The 16,024-nt window shown below is 35.1% G+C and overlaps 2 protein-coding genes across 2 annotated transcripts in view; one reads left to right on the forward strand and one right to left on the reverse strand.

The window, feature by feature from the left end:
- Positions 1-248, reverse strand: part of LOC104743978 (serine/threonine-protein kinase ATG1t-like) — a 2,030-nt gene extending 1,782 nt beyond the window's left edge. The window contains exon 1 of the mRNA XM_019235591.1: positions 8-248. Within this exon, the coding sequence (XP_019091136.1) occupies positions 8-170 (163 nt within the window). The 5' untranslated portion in view covers positions 171-248. The remainder of the gene's footprint in view (positions 1-7) is intronic.
- Positions 1,798-4,316, forward strand: LOC104743979 (putative two-component response regulator ARR19). Its single transcript, XM_019235592.1, has 8 exons — positions 1,798-1,957; positions 2,052-2,204; positions 2,305-2,462; positions 2,715-2,841; positions 3,079-3,189; positions 3,298-3,383; positions 3,499-3,626; positions 4,046-4,316. Exons 1-8 carry the CDS (start codon positions 1,798-1,800, stop codon positions 4,314-4,316), a joined length of 1,194 nt encoding a protein of 397 aa, XP_019091137.1.

Below are 16,024 nucleotides of genomic sequence, written 5' to 3' on the forward strand. Positions count from 1 at the left end.
GAGTTACGGAGATTGCGATTGAGCTTCGAGAGATCGAAACACTTCATCACTGCTTCTTCTCCGGTTGTTTTGTGCTTCGCTAACCAAACTGTAGAGGTTAAACTCTCACTGAGCTTCGATTTAGCTTTGTATTCATCAATCATCATCACTATAGGCTGAGGACCCTCCATCGTTTTTGATCCTCTTTGCTTCAGCTTTTCGTAAATGGATAGTGTTTGTGTTCCGACGTCGTTTTCGCGTTTACTAAAGTAATTAAATTACATATATCTCACAACAATTCATATACAATCAAATTATTACATAAACTTAATCCAATTCTGTTTTTTTTTTTTCTTTTTCTTTAACAAACACGTGAAATTCAAAATCCGACAAAGAGGTAATATATATTAGGTTTGTGTGGGTTTTTGAATAAGGTGGTAAAGTTTCTTGGGACAAAACAATTTAGCCAGATGTATATGCATAGCTAATAAATTACACTATTAACTGATTTGATCCTGTAACTTGTCAATCTTGTAAAAAGTAAATCTACCTAATATTACATTGCTAGATGCGCAGTAATAAGAAATCAGCAGTACGTAACTAGCAAAATGAGAGAAAGACTCAACCCCTCTCAGAAGTCTCTTCGGCTTTTGTAATTGTCTCCTACGTATGGGATTTTGAATTCTAACGGTTGTGGATCATAATCATATCTTTTTAAGACTTGCAGAGCAAACTTGGATACAGAAACGGTTGATGAAAGAAGCAAAGATTACACCATATTTTATCCATTGATTGACAAGACTTATGAAACAGAGACTAAACCGACGGTGGAAAAAGATAACAAAGATTTAAGATGGAGTAACAAACAGGAAAACCGATCGATGGAGTAATCATGGAAAGCAACATCATATGTTTTGGTTTCGAGATCAAGTTCCACCAGTGCTTCCAATAGTGGCAGTGTTCACAAAATAATGATAATACTTTTCTAGTGTACTTGATTATTGGTGGACATTTTGTTTGACACGAAGTGCATGGTGCTTTTAGTTCAATACATGCATAGATATGCAATACATGAATTACATGATATGCTTCTGAACCCATGAATCTTATTTGAACCAAAACTATTACACGATTGACAAAATAATCCACTATAATAGTCTAGTTATAAAAAAGATACTAGACATCATTTTCCAGCTTAATTGAAAATCTCATTTACATTTCAATTATAGTTGAAAAACATGATCGACGAGTCGACGAGATAAGATAAGTCTGAATATAAAGTACACGATTTCGTACGTGTACCATAAATCTTCGCCAATCGCCACCTTGGCTGAAACCATAAATCTATTGACCTTGTGTTATTTTAACTCTGGTGATGTGGTCTAATCACCACAATTAGTTGTTGTGCTCTGTCATCGTTGTATTTGCCTCATACACATGTAAGAACACAGGCCCAGCAAATCTCTCTAGCTAATTTGTGGAAATAAATATTTTTATAAATGGTCATATATGAATGTTAGTTTCAACCCAATAAGTGAATAAGCAATTTTTAGTGTTATTTGTTTAATGTGCAACTTTGCTTATTTGGTTAACTTTTATTTTCTTTCTTGCATTCTCTTTCATTTACACAATATGTACCACCTGTTACAAAATAAACTAATTTATATCCTTGTATTTTGACATTTGTCAAAACTTGTAGATAACATCTACATTTTTTGTAATATAAAAGACATTCGCATTTATTGTAATAAGATATAAACAACTTCAACATACAGATAAAATCTCACTTTTAAATCAATATCTACAAAATTAATCTTGATGTTGGTGGCAAACAGAAGTAGAGATGAAGTTGATTATACTTCTGAAATCTCTTTTTTTCTCAACCAGTTTCCGGCCAATACTAATGTTTTTGTTGTTGACACCAATTTCATCACTTTACTCAATATGAAGCGAATCATGAGACAACACGACTATCAAGGTAACTTTATCTCTCTCTCTCTAACATTATCGGTTTAGGCTCTAGAGAGTTGTTAGGGTTAGAGTTTATATAACTTTTTCTTTTGTGTGTTTAGTGACTATTGAGACGGATGCAAAGAAAGCTCTTGCGTTTTTGACAAGCTGCAAACATGACATTAATATTGTGATATGGGATTATCATATGCCAGAAATTGATGGACTTCAAGCTCTCAAGAGCATTGCTTCAAAGATGGATCTACCTGTGATGAGTATGTTAATCGCAAACTAATTTTTACTTTAAAGAACGAAATGAAACCAAGTTTTTTTTTATCAAACTAAACTAACAATCTATGTTTGATCTTTGTGCAGTTATGTCTGATGATAATCAAACTGAATCGGTGATGAAAGCAATAGTACACGGTGCTTGTGACTATGTTTTGAAACCGGTTAAAGAAGATAAAATAGCCAACCTATGGCAACACATCGTACGCAAGGAAGTGATGTCTAAACGCAATATAAGTCCATCGGTTCAATCAGATCTGGCTCAAACTGATGGATTAAAACAAGGTAAAGTTGATTCCAAGATCGTAGACCAAGAACAAAACATCGGTAAGAAAGAAGAGAGCACGCCAACGAGACCATGGACCGGAGAAATTCAAACAGTTCAATCAGATCTGGTTCAGATCAATGTTTTCGACCAACGCAACGAGTATCCCATAACCATAAACCAAGATAATGGCGAGCAAACCTTCAGTAAGAATATAGAGGGAACGACAAAGAGACCATTGATAACGTGGAATGGAGAACTTCAACCAGTTCAGTCAGATCTGCTTCAGTTCAATGTTTTTAACAAACACAACTACAATCACAAAACCAGAAACCAAGATAGCGGCGAACGAAACATCGGTAAGACAAAAGAGAGAGTAGAAACGAGACCATGGATGAAATGGACCAAAGAACCTCAACCATTTCAATTCAATCCGGTTCATATCAACAATTTAGCGCAACAAAACTACTATTCCAAAACCATAAACCAAGAAAAAGGCGAAGAAAGCAGTGACAAGGCAGCCAAGAAACCTCGTATGAGGGCTGAAGAGAAAGAATTGGTTCAGACCGACGATTCTAACAATGGTGACAGTGTAGAAATCATTGATAAGAGAGTATGGAAAAAGACACGGAAACAACGGATGACATGGACCAAAGATCTTCATAAGAAATTTCTTGAAGCCATCGAAATAAATGGTGGTATTGAAAGTACGCAATCAAACTCTTTCCTAATCTCTAGTCTTTCAATATATATCTTGATTGTTTATGTTTTTGTTCTTCTTGTTCTAATCGTGTTTTGTTTGAATCAAAACACAGAAGCTAATCCAAAGGTGCTTCTCGACTGTTTGCAAGGAATGAAGATCCAAGGACTCACTAGAAACAATGTGGCCAGCCATCTTCAGGTACAAAAAAAAATTGTTTCTTTCATGACAAGGAATCATTGAACTAGGGTTTTTTTTCACATACCAATAATACAAATTCCACATCATTTGTGTTCTTGTTGTTGTTGTTCTGTAGAAACACCGTATCTATCTTGAGGAAAAGCAAATTCCTAAACAGGCGCAAAATATTGGTTGGTCCACTCAGTGTGGAGCAGCTCCATCTCTCCAAGGTCCGAACAATGTCCACACATGCATATCACAGTTGTTAGGAATGGTCCCGCCCGAAACCCGATCCAGCAGAATCAATATCAAAATAGAGCTGTGAACCCGATCCAACATAATCAATATCTAAATGGAGCGGTGAACCCCATCCAGCAGAACCACTATCAAAATGGAGCCGTAAACGCTATCCAGCAAAAGCAGTATCAAAATGGAGCTGTGAACCCGATCCAGCAGAATCAAAATGGAGTCGTGTACTCGATCCAGAAGAATGATCAGTATCAAAACAGAGCCGTGAGCCCGATCCAGCATAATGATCAGTATCAAAATAGAGCTGTGAACCCGATCCAACAGAACCAATATCAAAATGGAGCGATGAACTTGATCCAGCATAAGCAATATCAAAATGGAGTCGTGAACCCCATCAAGCAGAATCAATATCAAAATGAAGCTGTGAACCCGAGCCAGCAGAATCACTATCACAATAGAGTCGTGAACCCGATCCAACAGAATGATCATTATCAAAATGGTTACTTGGCAATGAACAAAAACCCGTTCATAACCAATCCTTCTATGCCTCGTGTGTCCTATTTTGACAATCAACCCCACCAAACTCAACAACAACAGTCCTCTCCTCAGTTTAGTTACTTGACGAGCAATGAAGAACCAGGAAAAGCCTCTGACATCTATGCACCGGATTCTCAACTCATTTATCCAAGTTTACCATATATGTGATATGGCCTTTTCTTTTACTTAAGGCTGTCAATTTTGTTTTTTTGACATCCCTCACTTGGCTGTTTTATTTTAGGAGATTCTTTGCTTTATTTAGAAACTCAAGGTTTTGAGAGAATAAAATATATGTGACTTTTAATTTCTTGTGTGAGTCACAAGATATTTTACTTTATATATCAAGCTCTTTACAAAAAAATAAAAATTTAGTGGATAATATTGCAAATCAGTAAATCAATACCATATATCAAATTACACATGTCTTCCTAATCTTTATTATTTATGGAGTAATTATGTTTTAAGGCCTATTTTCAACCCCACTTCTATATTTTCTTTTAAAACTCTATTATAGAGTAAAATGCTATCTATTTCACTTTTAAATAAAGTAACTCTATTTTTTCCTATACACATTTTTAGAGTATCTAAAGCATAATACATTGGAGAAAATTTTAGAGTCAAAGTGCAAAATTGTTATCCTGTTGATTAATAGTATAAAAATGTTATCCCGTTGTCAATATCTAAATATAATAATTTATATCAAATGAGACAAAAATAAAGAATCAAAAATACAATTACCATGTTTGTATACTTACATTATATGGTCATATCTCACACAAAAGATGTATGTCTTGATCGATCAGCTATTTGAGCCACAATTTGTAAGAATATTTTATATTCTATGTGTCTTTCGGTTTAATTATAAACTTTAAGTTTATATTTAATGTTGTGGATTCTAATATTAAAGACGATACCATGATGGATCGGTTTTGATTAAAGTTACTAGAATTAGGATGTATTGATAACCCTCCTCCTTTATCTCAATTATATATTTATGTTCTTCTGTCACTAATGTTCACATGTATTATACGGTGGTTATTAAATTTAATATAATCACATATATGTATATATGTGACTAATGGTCATTGGATGTGATCCTTGTGAATAGTTATGTGGGTTCATTTGTGTCAATTGGACACAATTATAAATACCACAATAACTTATGCTGAACATATATGAAGAAGAGTGTGGATTCCTTTTCCATCAAAGGAATCAGAAGCGAGAAAGGTCGAAGGGAGGAGAAATCATTTGGAGACTTGAATCCATCATCAATCCTAATCAAGCAATGGACCAAGGTTAGTGTTTCTTCTTCTCTAAGAAACTAAAACTGAATAGGATTTACGTTTTATGTTGAAAATGTTTCCTTATGATCATATTTTCAGGATTGATTGCTACTTGATTTACAATGTACGATGTATAATCAATTGCTATATGATTTATGATGTACAATCAGTTGCTACATCGTCTAGACAAAATTGTGGAAAACAAGGATCTGTGAACATGTGGACATTGCTTTATGGACAACCTCGACACAACCACCAGATGGTAGAAAAGGCAAACACCAGATTTGTATCAAGAGAAAGGGATATATACTTCAGGCGGATGGGATTTGCTTTTTACTCGCCTTAAGATATTACCTTATGTGTTTTGTCATGTGTAAATCTCTCTTAGCTTATGTGTTTTGTCATGTGTAAAATCAATGGCAACAGATTGTGATCTCCTTCAATTCAATAAATCAAAAATTGAAACAATGAATATTATTGGGAAAAAATGAAATATTATCTCTGTTATTATCATTAATGACCTACTAATGGCCGTAAAATCATAACAAACTTTTTAGAGCAAAAAGCATTACCATAATCATTCTAGCTAGTGAGTACGACTTCTCATGTTTTCACTTTTAGAAGAATGGCAAGGTTCTTCAATGTGGCAAGCACAACACAACCACCTACGCATCTTTTCTTTCTTGCATATATAGAGTTTGTCTACGACTCTCACTTTGTTATGTAATTCCAAATTTTTTTTGCACAAACACATATTTGATGTCCACGCAGTAATGACCATATGGTCAGATTCTTGTTGCATCAGCACAATGTCTTGAACACTAGAACACAAACATAAAAACAAGTTAATGTGTCTTGTGGCATCAGCACAATGTCTTGAACACTAGAACACAAACACAAACACAAGTTAATGTGTCCACAAAACTCTATCCATTAAAATGTGAGAAGAATCTAAAGAATGCGAGAAGAAGTTGAAGAAGAACATGAACACTATTGCTCTCTCTTTTTTAACAACATGAACACACCAACATAATCACAAGCTAACTGATTTAATCACAAGAAGACGATCACTTTTTTGTATCCATAAAATTTTGTTCAAGATAAATTATCCATTTAGATGTCTTTTAGCCAAACGTTTTTGTATTATGTTTCCAACTAGAACCGCAGATGTTAGAAGTGTCACAAGCCTACTACAAAATTATTCAAAAAAAAAAAGTAAAACAATCAATCTGGTGGTGACCTCTGATTTTAATCATCACGATTCGCAAAATCTTTCACATTATGATATATTTCCAAAAATTACAAATAAATTTTGTAAAGGTAGATAATTTTGTAACTGAACAAAAAAGTGTAATGGAATCTACAAAACCTACTAGTAAGAAAGTGTATCGTACAAAGAAAGTGTAACTAATTCGATCGTAGATCAGAGCAATTCCTCTTCTAGGAGAGACGACCGCATATGGCGGAGGCGTTTCAATAGTAGGTGATGATTGTTGTTAACTCTCCATCAGAGTTTGATGATACGTTTTGAGATTAGAAAAACGACGACGGAGATGAAAAAAGGAAACATAATTGGGATTGTGGTAGAAGACTTAGGGATCTTATGGTTCAGTATTCGAGGATATAGGCATCTAGCGGTGGGTGGAAGAAATGATAATTTGTTGGGTTAAGAATTGGAGATCTAAGAGAAACAAAGAAGAAAAAGATGTGTTGTTTGGTAGATGTGTTCCTATGGGTTTACCGTGAGCCTCGTCTACTGTGACGAAAAACAAACTCCAACACCACACCCTTCAGATCCCATATGACACCCCAGTTTCAGGGACATGTGGAGAGGCTTAAAAGAATTGATTTGGCCACTTATCTGACCAAAGTGTACTTATCTTCTCGGTCAAGGTTCTCAGAGAACTCCAGATTTAAGCATGCTTGAGTTTGAGTAATCTCAGGATGGGTGACCTTCCGGGAAGTGACTGTCAGAACTGTGCGAGTGAGGACAAAACACAGGGAAAGATCATGTGGTAATTTGTAGGGATTGTAACAATTCTTTATAGCCTCCTGGATGTAGCAAATTGGCTGCCGGATATGGATGAGCTTACGGGTCTAGTGAGAGGACGTGAGGCCCATTAAGAAAGGTGGGTCCATGGGCTGGGATTGGACATTGGGCCCACTAAGAGGTTGTGGTCGGGGCATTAAGTGGTATCAAAGTCGAACCCAAACGAGTGTGGAGTTGAGTGGACTCACACCATCAGGGGTGACGGTCTTGGTGGGCAATGACGATGTTGCGATCTGTTAGTGGGGGTGAATTATGACACTCCGGTTTCAAGTACATGTAGAGAGGTTTAAAAGAATTTATTTGGCCACCTATATGACCAAAGTAAATGTGAGCCTCGAACGGCTAAACCGCTCGGACGGAGGTCAGAGTCGTGGGACGCTCAAGAAAACATAGACTTTCCTCGGACCAAAAGAAGTAGGGTGAAAGTAGAATGAGGATGGACGATGGAAACGAGATTTGGGGGCAATCGAACGAGTGGGACGCGGATTCCACTGGTAGTGGTATGTTAGCGGGTGGTCGGTTGGATGAATGCGGTAGCGGATGGAAAGATCGGTGGGAACGGATGACGGCTAGCGAACCAAGTCAAAAACTCGACCTTGGTTCACTAGAGAAAGATTGAGTCGAAGTGGAACACAACTAACAATCGGAATGAACGTTGTGCGGTAGAGGCGGTATGGATTGAATCGGCGATGTACATGAATGATGGGGAGCGTCGTACACCGTCTAGAACAAGAGCGATCCCAGACCGATCCTTCTAGGGTTTCTTTCAAGCCCAATCACATACTAAGATGCGAGAAAGAGAGTTGAGACAAGAAGCAAAGATTCACTCTTTGAAAAATTATAATTTCATTCAAGTCTAAGAAGTTCAAGCCAGTGACAAAGGGAACTTAAATAGTGTAAGGGTTTAGAGGGGACTAGGGACACGCGGACTCGCTACGGTCCGCACATGTTTTCCCTTGACGTGCTACCACAGATGGTGAACACGTCACCCTCTATGTGGTTTAAACAGGACCACACACGTCACATTATTCCAACATTCAAAAGAGAAGACTCTAGAAGTGTTCAAAACGCAAAGCTTTAAGAAAAGACAAAAAAAGATCACGTCCTTAAGCTAAACGCGGGAACCACGTCATGGACTAAAACGCGGCGTTGTGCGTTAGGGCTCGTCGCCTCGTTAAAACCATCTCTGGTAAACCTCATGGAATAAACCCGAAGTAAGGAAAAAGAGTATGAGTCATGATCCTAACGTCTTTGGCGCCCTCTTTCTTGGGTAAGGACGACGGTTGTACAAATGGTCTCGCCGCTGGTTGCCTTGGTCGGGTCGTTCTTTTGGTCTTCTAGGACAAAGGTTTGTACGAAGTGGTTGATCTTGTGTGTTGAATTCCTGGATGAGCTCTTGGTACGAGTGGTTGCACTGGGAATAATCCTAGGCATGCTGGCTCCAAGTTGTCCTGCGGGTGATACGAGTGTCCCGATGGTGTTCGGGTCTGGTACGTGCATTCTTGGTCGAGTGTCTGATCCGGTGCTCACATCAAAAGTGCACATATCTTTTCGGTCAAGGGTCCTAAGAGAACTTCACAGTTAAGCATGTTTATGCTGGAGTAGTCTCAGGATGGGTGCCTTTCCGGGAAGTGACTGTCGAAAATGTGTGAGTGAGGACAAAACACAGGGAAAAATCATGTGGTGATTTGTAGATAGTAACAAGTCTTTAAAGCCTCCCGGACGTAGCAAACCGGCCGTTGGATATGGATGAGCTTACGGGCCTAGTGAGAGGATGTGAAGCCCATTAAGGAGGATGGGGTTCACTAAAAAGTGGTGGTTGGGGCGTTACATCCCATAAGATTAGCACTAAAATGTCGGGCAGGTCCATATATCTCAAAAACAAAGGCAATGAACTCGACGCACTGAACAAATGTGTCATGTTGCTTATTGACCCAAACACACAAACTCCTACTTTAAATCTAACAGTCAAGCAATAATACAATTTCATATGTTTAGTGCACACCTATAACGATGACAAAGGTATAATTGTCTGAAAATGAGTTTCTCCGTACAAAAACCCTAAAAACAGTATACCTTACATCCAAAGTATGTATAATTGCAAACTTAAACTCTTAAAGTAGGTGTAAAAGTAGGTGTAAGTGCTATTCACCTATTTATTAATTGATCATGATTAAAGAAATACTAAAAAGATGACATAAAAGTTTTGATTGTTCAATTATTTTATTAACTATATTCTTGGAGATCATCCAAAGGTGGATCATTGAATATAGTTGATAAAATGAAAGAATTAATCATTTTCAATATAGTCAATAATATATATATCCAAAGGTAACATGTTTATTTGATTTATATGTGTGATCTGATTAATTATAAAACTACAAAAATTTAGCATCGTTGAAAGTGCTTGTGTTTAAATGTTACCCGAAGATTATTTAAATTCATTCATTAAATTTAAGTTACGCCTTAAAAGTCTGTGTAAAAGTGTCAAAGCACTAATATGTAAGCATATTTGCAACTTCTTCAAACTTATATGCATCTGCTAATTATGTCATGATGTTCAATGGGCGGAATTACGGTGAATGGTCCGACCAGATCCGGTTTGCATTGGGTATTATGGCTTTGGACTCTGCAATACTAACAGAGAGAAACCTGCAGCCATTATAGGAGATAGCTCTGAAACTCAATAAATTTCTTGTTAAGAGATTTGGGAACGATCTAACAGCTTGAGTTTGAACCTCATGAGAATGATGATGGCAGAAAATGTTAAGCCATCTATGCCTAAGACAGAAAAAGCAAGGGAATTCATTGAGAAAATTAAGGAGTGTTCACAATCATATTTGGCCGACAAGTCAATTGTAAGAAGTCTCATGAATGAGCTTACTACAAAAAAGTTCGGCTGGTCTCAGCTAATTCATGATCATGTGACTCACATATCTAACTTGGCAGCAAGGTTGTCAACCTTGAGAATGGAAGTACATGAAAATTTCTTGGTCCAATTCATTATGAACTCTCTCCCTTTTGAGTTTAGCCAGTTCCAGGTGAATTACAACACCATTAAAGATAAATGAGACTTTAAAGAGTTAAAAGCTATGTTGGTTCAAGAGGAAAGGATAATTAAGAAAATGAAGGATCACGTTATGAATCTTGTGGGCTATGGTTATGGAAATGCTAGCAGCAATAAAGGAAAACCAAGTAGGAAGGACAAGATGAAGGATAAAACTTTCATGAAAGGACCCGAAAGTTAAATCCAGAAGGAAAAGAAGTGTTTCTTTTGCCAGAAAATGGGACACTTCAAGAAAAACTGTCCGAAAAGAAAGGCTTAGTTTGAAAAGAAAGGTACGCAACATATTTATGTTTTCTTTGAATTGAACCTTGTTGAAGTGTCTAAAATACTTGGTGGTCAGATAATGGTGTTACTACTCATTTGTTTCATATTAAACAGGGATTACGTTCTATCCAACCCATAAGAGGAGCTGTAAAATTCTTGTTCATGGGAGACAGAATGAAGGCACAAATTAAAGGCATTGGAACTTACAGGTTGATCTTGGACATTGGATGTCATGTAGATCTTGAAAGGTGTCTCTATGTACATGAGTGTTCTAGAAATCTTGTTTTTTTAGTAGATTGGACAGTTTAGGTTTTCATTTTAAGATTAGACATGGTGTTTTCTCATTGTATCGAAATGATTACCTTAATGGAAGTGGTACATTATTTGATTCACTTTATCATTTCAGTCTTGATATAAAGTTTTCTGAATCTTTATTTAATTATGAAAGTCAAGGCATTAAGCGTAGTGCATCTAATGAATGTTCAACTTTTTTGTAACATCAAAGACTTGGTCATATTACCAAAGAAAAATTATGAGGTTGATAAAGAATGAAATTCTTCCTCACTTGAATTTTAGTGATCTAGATGTGTGTAGACTGTATGAAAGAAAAACAGACTAAACACATTACAAAGAAACCAGCCACAAGAAGTACTCAAGTTCTTGAGTTAATTCACACTAATATATGTGGCCCATTTGATGCTCCATCTTGGAGCAGTGAAAAATACTTTATCACCTTTATTTATGATTACTCATGTTATGTTTAAACTTATATGTTGCATGAAAAATCTTAGTCTGTGAATACCCTAGAGATATTCATTAATGAAGTGGAAAGGCAATTAGATAGAAAAGTAAAAGTAGTGAGGTATGATAGAGGTGGGGAGTTTTACGAAAATTCACCAAAAATGGACAATGTCCTGGTTCATTTGTGAAGCTACTTGAGAGTAGAGGCATTTGTGCACATTATACAATGTTTGGTACTCCTCAACAGAATGGTGTAGCTGAAAGGCGGAATAATATTGTTTTAATGGAAATAGTTAGGAGCATTATAAGTAATAGTTCCTTACCCCTTTCGTTGTGGACGTATGCATTAAAGACTGCAATGTATGTCTTAAACCATGTTCCTAAGACTCCTTTTGAACTGTGGATGGGAAGGAAACCTAGCTTAAGAGATTTACGTGTTTAGGGATGTCCAGCAGAAGTAAAGCCATATAATCCACGAAAAGAAACTTGATTTGAGGACTATCAGTGGCTTCTTTATTGGCAATCCGGAAAAATCACAGGGATATGTATTTTATTGTCCAAAGCATAGTACGAGAATCGTTGAAACGAGAAAGACTAGGTACATTGAAAATAGTCAAACTAGTGGGAGTGGTGAACCAAGAAAGGTGGACATTCAAGAAGTTCAGGTTGAAGTTTTTTCACCTGTTGTTACACCTAAGGTTGTTGTTCCTATTGTTTCAGTACAGTCAATGAGACAATAGAACAACATAATGATGTACCAATCTCAATAGATGAAGGGACAGTTAATGAACTTGTTGCTATTAATAAAGAAAATGGTATACCACAAGAACCATTAAGGGGATCTGGAAGGCAACGAAGATCTGTTATCTCAATTCACTATGTAGTTTATGCTGTTGAAACTCAATGTGACTTAAGCATTGATGAAGACCCGGACACATTCCGAAAAGCTATGGAAAGTGACAATTCTGAAAAATGGTCTATTGTCGCGAAAGAAGAAATAAAATCTATGGGTGATAATAATGTTTGGGACTTCATAAAGTTAGCGAACAGTTTCAAAACCGTTGGTTCTAAGTGGGTCTTTAAGACTAAACGCGACTCGAAAGGTAACAATGAAAGATACAAGGCATGCCTTTTTGCCAAAGGTTTCACCCAAAAAGATGGCATTGACTATAAAGAAACATTTCCTCCAGTTTCAAAGAAGGATTTTCTTAGAATTGTTTTGAGTTAGGTGGCTCATTATGATCTGGACTTCACCAAATGGATGTGAAAAATGCCTTTCTGAATGGAGAGCTTGAGGAAGAAGTATATATGGATCAGCCTGAAGGGTTTGTCACCACAGGAAATGAACATTTGGTGTGTAAGTTGAAAAACACAATATATGGATTTAAACAAGTTTTGAGGCAATGGTATTTAAAATTTAATAATACCATTACGTCATATGGGTTTATAGAGGTTATTGTTGACTAATGCATCTACATAAAAATTAGTAGGAGCAAGTTTGTGAATTTAGTCTTATATCTTGATGATATTTTGCTTGCTGCTGCGAATGGTATGGATATGCTACATGATATAAAGAAATATATATGTAAGAACTTTGAAATGAAAGATACAGGTGAAATGAGATATCTATCTAACAATAAAAAGTGCATGATAATGAATATATATAATTTAGAGAAAAATTATGTGGTGAAAAACATATTAGAAAAAGAACATAATTTTTCTCACCACAAAATCCTTCTCTGTTATATAAATCATTATTATGATGTCCTTTTTACAAAGACGCTAAAGAAAAGTGGAGATCTAATACAAATGTTTTATACGACAATATAGTAGTGTTGTACTCGTATCCAACGTTGGTTTATTGCAAGAAGAGATTTGTGTGATACGTTTGAGTGTGTTTTAGTGATCGTATATACATGGCCCATCTCCGTGACCGTGAAAGCTCAAAACAAGTCTAGTGGTATTCCAGGATCAAAATCCCAACAATATTAGAGAATTAAAACTCTCGTTTTAATTGTTATATTATTTCATGTGTGATCGTGTGAGTGTATTTGAGTAAGAGAACTTAACCATTCTTGTTTGGAAAGACAAACATAAACTTCAGTTAGGAATACTTGAAAATCATATATTAATAACAAAAAGTATACATATATATACACATATATATAAGCTGCGCAATATAGCATAATGTAATAAACTACAAATATGCACTCTTTCATGATAACTTTTTACTTCTACATGTTTATACAAAAACGCAAATCTTACGTTTTTCAAATGTAAATTTATGTTACAAAAAAAAATATTGTTATATACAAAGGCTCCGGAGAAAATAGCTTCTATAACCATTTTTTTTAAGTCATATATAGTTACTACAACAACAAAATAAAATAGAAAATACTTAGGAGAATTTAAGCATGGGCAAACTATTGAGTGAGTAGACGACCATAATTTAATGTTTTAACGTATAATTCAACATTTTGCATATTTTTTTTTTTTTTGGTAAAACAGATGTATATGATGTTAGCTTGAAAACGTTATTCGGCTATTAGCTGGGCTAACGTCATTATGCCATTATATAAATTATACTAATCAAACCCATATATATACATTCACAAATTGGTAAGGTTGTGAATCTATGGAAAAAATAACAGAGTCATCACCTTGAAATGTTTGGTGCTAGATGAGAAACTATTATGCAGAAAGAATTCTTTTTTTTTTCTTTGAGAAGTTGTAGTGTACAATCACAAGTCATAGGGTAATTAAAGTAATAAAGAAGTGAGGAGTTCATAAATAAATTAAGAAGAAAAACCTCTTAGACGAAACAATAAAAATAAATTAAAACGAAGAAATTCAAATTTTGAAGATAAAAAACAAGGGAAACAAGATCACAAGTACTATTCTAAGTATGTGGTCTTCTTCTTTTGAGAGTAGTTTTCAACAAGTTGATCGTTACTTATGTGTATGACAATTAAAACATGTGGTTATGTGAGATTCAAAATCTTTATGACGATTCTATTCTACGACGGAGGTAACAAATACCAGGATTTAGCTTGTCACGGCGCATCAATGCAGAAGTTAAATATTTCTTATAGCTTTACTACGTTATCACTAATTAAAATAATTGAAAGTGCAAAAAAAAAAAGTGTAAAGGAGAGTTAAAAAAAGAAGAAGGATCCCATACTTGTTCTCCTTTGGTAGGCTAATTATTGTCCACAAATTTCGTTTAACACTAGCTCCAAGTCTTTCAATCACTAATCATTTCCATCTATTATATAGTTTTTAATTGAAAAAGCGTATGCATTAGTTTGCTTAGTAATCAAAATTTAGTGTGTGACAAATATAATCTTGGTTAAAAGTGATATGCATTATTCCGACCTCCACTAAATGATATATATGCATTTAAATATAACTTTTCACAAAGATGTATCCATATACTAAAAAATGATTTACTCAGAGTTTCGCAATAATACGATCGAAAACCGAACTCTAAGTCCTCCTTGTTATGTTCCATTGTTCCACTATTTCCAAATAGTTGAACTGTTAACTTGACAAGTAGCGATTTATTATTCTTTTTAGTCAAAGCTAGCTTTAGTATTATTTTTCAAGTGAAGAGAGAGTTACTTTCAATTGTTTTTTGCAAGATGTAACTCTAAGTTGGATTGGAAATTCCTAATAATTTCCAAGGATTATATAATCTGTCATAGGATAGGACAGAAGCCCTCCGAGATAAATTCCAAAAATATATTTTTTAAGAATTTTATAATATTCAAAATGATCATGAAATATAAATAAAGTAGCATTAAAAACTAAGAAACATGGGACTTATTGTTAAGGTTGTGGAGATTTAGGAGAAGAAAGCGACAAAGTTCAAATCCAGACGTATAAGTTATACATATACACGTACGTTCCTCTCCTTTTGAAAGGTACACAAAAATAAACAAACGCCGACCAAGAAAAAAAGAACATATAAACAAACAACAGAACCATTTATATGCAGACATTTAGATGCTTCGGAAATAACAAAATATGAAAAATAGATCTTCCAAATATTACCTAGAGAATAATAGTTTAGTAAACTTATCGAAAAAGCCACAAAGATCTTATGATCTGATAGTTACATTACATCTCATAACTAGGACAATTCGATCGATGTTAAGAAAGCCAAGAAAACATAATACGGATGTATCGATCATGTTCTTTTTACATATAAGATTTCTTCTTATTTCAAGCTGAAATTACAATACATGTTGTAACGATCATGTTCTTTTACAAGACTTGATTGCCTATGAAATCACAACATATCCCTATTTCTAGAGAAAGATTTTGTTGTGAGAAAAACTATCTTCTTTTCCTAATATCTTTCTTACCAAAAAAAACTTTTTCTCTATATTATATATATATATATATATATATATATATATTTGTTATGAGTTCTTGTTCTTTACGTAGCTTTCTTTTCTTGGTCTACACT

This window comes from Camelina sativa, chromosome 14 (assembly GCF_000633955.1).
Source record: "Camelina sativa cultivar DH55 chromosome 14, Cs, whole genome shotgun sequence".
Lineage (NCBI taxonomy): Eukaryota > Viridiplantae > Streptophyta > Magnoliopsida > Brassicales > Brassicaceae > Camelina > Camelina sativa.